Source organism: Merops nubicus, unplaced genomic scaffold (genome assembly GCF_000691845.1).
Source record: "Merops nubicus isolate BGI_N331 unplaced genomic scaffold, ASM69184v1 scaffold14746, whole genome shotgun sequence".
Taxonomy (NCBI): domain Eukaryota; kingdom Metazoa; phylum Chordata; class Aves; order Coraciiformes; family Meropidae; genus Merops; species Merops nubicus.
Window position 1 is genome coordinate 69,554 of NW_008617137.1, and position 6,164 is coordinate 75,717.

General features: G+C 38.2%; 1 protein-coding gene across 1 annotated transcript in view; it reads right to left on the reverse strand.

Annotated features, from left to right (window-relative positions):
* The window catches only part of GRIN2A (glutamate receptor, ionotropic, N-methyl D-aspartate 2A), a 170,882-nt gene that overhangs the window by 31,659 nt on the left and 133,059 nt on the right, over positions 1 to 6,164 (reverse strand). The window contains exon 9 of the mRNA XM_008943054.1: positions 1,419 to 1,579. Within this exon, the coding sequence (XP_008941302.1) occupies positions 1,419 to 1,579 (161 nt within the window). The remainder of the gene's footprint in view (positions 1 to 1,418; positions 1,580 to 6,164) is intronic.

Consider the following 6,164-nt stretch of genomic DNA (forward strand, 5'->3'; position numbering starts at 1 on the left):
TATCTATGATGCATAATTTAGCTGTCACCCAGGAACTACAACTCACAGAGGCTTGGTCAAGGCAGGAGCTCTGCCTCCTGCTTGGAAGACCTCAGGCAAGGTTCATCTCACATTATGTTATGTCTCAGGAAGGGGAAAACTGTGCTTAAGAAATGCCAGTTGAGAATGCCTCAAGAAATAAAGGTAGGGAGTACAGTCAGCAACATGGAGACAGCAGAGATGGAAACAGTAGGAAGGATAACTTTTTAAAGAAGGGAACTTGCACCCTAAGGAAAGATTTGGGGACTTCAGAGGTTTTTGCAGAAGAAATATGTTACAGTCTCCTACATGTTTAGGAGAAAGAGTAAAAACTAAAAGGACAAGCAGTTCCCTCCAAAAAAGGGACCAAAAGTAACAGCTTAATTTGGTGTAGGAATAAATGTGTCCTGTGTTCATCATAAATAATAGCAGGTGAGATGTATGTTTAAAGAGCCACTAGAGTAGATGTACTTCAATCTACCATGGGCAACTTAAGCTTCTCACTTCAAATGAAAACAAATCTAAACAAATTATATTGATAAATTATGATTATTGCAACCCAGTGTTATTAACAAAAATACACATGCTATTATCAAGCCTATATGTTTAGAAAAGATTACCAGAGCTAACACAGCCCTGTCACTCAGAAGAACACTGATACAAGTAGTGAGTCACTCTCATACCTTTGGATGAGGCAGAATGGGCTAATTCAGAGAAAGAAAAGAATGAATGGCACTCAAGTCTAAATCTCAGATCTTAAGGGAGAAGAGCAATGACATTTGCCAGAATATTTACCAAGATTGCCAGAAGCAGGATTAGATAGTACATTTGAGAATATCTCATCCCAACAGACTTTACAAAGAACAAAGTCAATACTTCAGATGTGACAGTAAATGTATGGGGCCATGCTAATTAAAGGAGGGAAGAAAATGTAAGAGTGGACCTAAAAGCATACAAAATGGATAGGAGGTTGAAAAGAGAAAACATGGTTGCACACTGGCTAGACAAAACTGTGTTGGAAATTCACCCTCCAAAAGTACATCCCTAGAGAGTTCTGCAAAGGTAACAAGGGACCACACAAACCAGCATGCTCTGGGTTGGGCCCCACCCAAATCCAGGTTCCTCTGTATCATGTCTCTTTAAATTTGAGAAATACCTCTGAATATATTTTACATAAGGCATCAATACTTCCATGCAACTTTAAAATATTCACACAAATCACAAGCAATCATTTTCCTTTCTGATATCCATACAGTGCTCTTGGTAAAAAATAAAAGCCACATACAGCTCAGCATGCCTGGCATCAGTCTGTTCAGTATCACAGTAAGTACAGACCAATATTTCCCAGTTTCTGCAAAATCTACAGCATTCTTTAAAATCCATAGGAAAAAAAACCTTACCCAGTTTTCAAGCTGACCAAGGCATCTTCAACTCCTTTCTGGTTATACTTTGTCATGTAAAGGTGCATATCAGGGTAGTTGTTTCTGATATTTCTCTCTGTGCTTCCATTTGGGACCGTTCCAAAACGAAAAGGAGGTGAATAATCATATGGCCTTTGAAACTAGACAGAAAATGGGAAAGCAAAGTGTTTCAGTCACACAAATGTAAGGAGGACAATTTCAGGTTGAAAAAAAATTGAAGTGGTATAAGCTGCCTTTTATTTCTTTTAGGCAAATGCTGTGCATTAATTCAGTTCATTTATATGAGAAGTTGTGTCTGCACAGTGAACTTACACAAACATCTACATCCAAAGTACAACCAGCTCAGTTTTGCCACTCTAATGTGACTTTCTCCCATGCACTGTAATATGACAGAAGAGCAGAAACAGGAGCACAGAGATGCTCAAAGTTGTTCCTCGCCTGCCAACATCTCCCTAGAGAACCTGAACTACAAGCAGACACACTGGTAAACAGCAATCAAAAGAAAACAGGATTTTGTTGATAGCCATTTCACACTTCCTTCTCAGGGGAGACAGTGGGTCCCCACACAGCAAAGGCAAAAGGACTTACTACTACTTCACAGGTTGCCTAATGCACTGCCCCTGGAGGGTGCAGGTGATTGCAGGAGGCTTGTGTGCAGGGAAGGACAGGGTGAGGACTGCCCTTCCTTCTACCACCAGGATTCACAGGGAATAAAAGCTCTTGCATCTTCCCCAAGGGCTTAGCAGCTACATCACTTGACATGAAAAGGTCTTCTGGAGCTCTCACACCTACAATCCTAGTCCATATTTATTCCTACAATTTAAAGCTACAAACCATTTGCTTGAGGTCATCTAAGTTTATTCTAGAATTCTACTCTCTGTATCACTGCTGCATCAGCACAGACAAGCCACGGAGTAACCACAAAGGAACAATAGCTCAGGGCACACTCAGGTTTCAGATTTGGAAACCATTCAGATAATCTCACATAAATGTTTGCTAACAGACCTGAAAATTTTATATGTGCCTTCTCAGTATCTCCCTTTAAAAACCAAGTGACGCTTTAGCCCTAAGTTAAAATGTCTCTTTAAGAAATAAATTTAAAAGTCCTCTCGAATTAGAGGAACTATTGGCTAATGAGGAAATTCAGATGAGCATTGATGAAAGCAGTCAGCCATGAATTCCAGGGAAAAATGCACACTGTTTTTATTGCTGAAGTTAGAAGAGCAATCTATATTCCCTGTGTTGCAAGAGACTGCTAATATTTATGCTACTGTTGCTTTCTTTGGGCCACATATGTAACACCTCTCTTTTTTAAGTTTGATCTCAGGGCATCAAGAATCCTCAGGATCCAGTGCAAATTTACAAAGAGAATACAAATAGGCTTATACAAAAACTGGGAGTATTTTCAATTCCATCAAACCTCGACTGTGAAATCATTGCTGCAACAATATTTTCCTGTTATGGAACTACAATTAAATGTTTCATTTTAACTAAGCATAATTTGACAAACCATAAAGGAATGAACTCTATTTTTCTCTGTTCGTTTAGCTAACAGATGTTTTACATTTCTCATTTTCCCTTTTCACAGTTTTACTGTTTAAATTATTACTTTGCTACTACTTTACACATACTAATTGACCCATGCACTAAAATTACACTGTATACTAGTCATGGTTCTTACTCTGTATTTGCTGTCTCCTTTTTGAGTTTATTACACAGCACTGAAACAAACCCTGCTCTTAAACACATGTCCAGAGATTGTACTGATATAGATATAGCTTGCAATTAACTTTATTTAAAACTACAGATAATGAACCCTCGAAGTAGTGAGATGACTTCCAGTATCTTCTAATATCTATATCAAATTTGTCAGTCAAGAGAACTGGGAAAAGTAATTAAAGAAACAACATTAATTTCAAGACCTCTAAAACTTGCTGCTGCTCGTAAAACTGGCTTTTTTTTTTCTTTTGCAATTCAGCCGTGGTGAGCATTCTGCAAGCTTGGTTCCTAGTCCTGGGGTGTGGCAGGGGAATTGAGGGAACAGGGAGATTATGGTGAAGTATCCTGCTAATTTGGAAATGGATTTTGGTTCTGAATCTTTTCACTTTTCAAGAACATTCCTGTGAGTTTAAAATGTTGGGAGGAGTTTCCTCCCATAGGAGCAGTTGAAGGAATTCAGGTATCTGTCCCAAATTGAACATTCATGGAACACAAAAATATTTCTGCAGGAGTGGGGAGATTAATAAGAAGCAGTAGTTCACTCAAAGATCACAGGGATAACAAGCAGATAGTTCCAAATGTCAGAACTGCTTGTTATGTTAAACTATGGTCTGCTACTGCCTGCTCACAGACTGCTTGTAAAGAAGAAAGAAGGAATTTCAAATCTTTTTACTAACAGTGTACACATATCTAAAATGTATAAAGTTCTCATCAATAACTTTAAACTTATATTCTGTGAACTGATGTGTCCTGGAGAAGAGGCTCTCTGATTGCAGCAAAGATGTATGTGTCAGGCATGAGACAAGAAAGAAAAAAGAGAAGTCTCTACAAGCATTCATTTTCCCTGAAGAACCATGACGGAAATAAATTACATCAAGTCTGCCAGGAAGCAATTTGCTTCCCAGACAGTTTCTGAAATGCTAATTTTTTTTTTTTTTAAATCATTAATAAAATCCTTTTTGATGCACAAGCCCCCTGCTTGAATCATAGTCTTCTGAATAACCATAAATATCTTCAAAATTCTTATAATCATTCGTTACTGAAATACAGTCGATAACTATGCCCGAGAATCCCCAAAAAGCACTGCAAAGGTCTAATACTGAAGAGGAGAGGTGGACTGGGGTAAGAGGGTCACCCGAATTACCCCATCACCCAGGCTACTTTTTGACCTCAGCCTGCTCTGTTTCACCTGGACATATCTCTAAGTAACCACAGAAATGGTGACATTGCACAAACATATAAAGCCAAGGTTACAACAAGAATACTGTGAATCGTGCAAAAATAAGGAATCTATGGCACAATCAAGGCTTCCTATTAAGGTTGAAGAGACTCCCCTAGACCACATGCACGTGGGGCATTTCTTGAAGTGTGACTGTGTGCTGGAATCACAGCAGATAAATACTTTGCAAGATAATTCTGTCCAGTACTATCTACTCTCCCTTAATAATCTTGTCTCTATATCACTACAAGAAAAAGGCATAAATTATCTCCAAAGTAACAAGTGCTACAAATGCCAGCTTTGCTGGATACTTTTGGACTCATTTTCTGTACCTTGTTATGAACACATAGCTTAAAATCTTTTACATACACAAGAATGTCAAAATATCATTTTCTTCTCATTTGCTGAGTCATTTGAGTTTATGAACACCCACCTCTAGTGACTCCAGTACATGCTGTGCCACGTATTTCTGGGTGACACACAGATGACATGGCATTCAGAAATTCATCACCAATGTTATGAAGTTTGAGAAAACTATCAAGAGGTCTTAAAGCAGAGAAGGGTAAATAGCACATTGTGATGTGTTCAGCAAACCCCGTGAGCCAGATGCTAGTGTATAACACATCTCCTCAACAGGAAGATCTGGAATGCTGAGGATCAGAGATGACTGCTCAGAGGAGAAGGCATTCTTCTGGCTTCTCTCCTCTATAGCCTATCACATATGGAGCTGGGCTGAGAAACCCCAGTATCTCTAATTGGGAATGCCTGAATGCAGTGACAATACAGCATTGACAAAACAGCTTGACTCTTAAGTTGGGGCAGTAGGAAAAAGAGAGCAGAAGAATAGGAAACTGATTTACCAGCACAGAAGTTTTGTTCTGTTTTGTTTTGTTTTTTAAATGAACTTCCAGATATTACTTATTTAAAATTAATTTTACCCCAATTTTTAGTTTTCTACCCTTTCTCACTGTCATTTACCTGTTACCACTTTGCTTCCAACAAAAGTTAGAGCTATTCACTGAAGAACAGCAAAATTGTTGTGAATTCCTGTTCTCCTACTAAGAAAACATTGCAGCAAGAAGGTAAAGAGGGGAGAAAAATAATTTAACATGAATCAGATTGTATTCCTAAATATTATCCTTACTTCACAGAATTTTTAAAATCCAAGAAACCTCAGGACTGTGGAGGAAGCAAAACCTATGTATGACAAGAAGAGCATCTTATAAAGGATCATTTCTTTTCTGGACTTCTGGCTTGTTTGATTTAATCAGAAAAGGCATGGCTCTCCTGATTTATCTCTACATGCTTCAGGCAAAATCTGAAGAACTGTAAAATAAAAACAAAGGTAGCAGATGAAATAAATGATCAGCAGACCACACAAAACCAGATGGCATTTTCTGATTCAAGTATTTTTCTACTTTTATTTTGTTTTTTTGTGGAAATAAAATTCTGCTTAGCAGAAAGAACAGAAAACAATGACAAAATCCAGGAAGTTATTAGCCAAAAGCTACAGAACAAACACTGACATTTTCCCAGCCCATTGGTGGGCGTGGCAAACAGCCATCAGAGAGGAAGATGAGGGTGCACTGGTAGATCTGAATGCTAGTGCTGTGCCAGGTACAAGCTATATCCTGCCAAAACTGAGACTTCCCAGGAAAATGTGCTGTACTGCCTCACAAACAGGAGAAAATTATTTGTCAAATCCTTTTTCTTATCTTTAAGAGAAGAATACCTTTTATCTGACTCTTAATAAGAATATTATCCTAGAATAGAGGTATATTTAACAG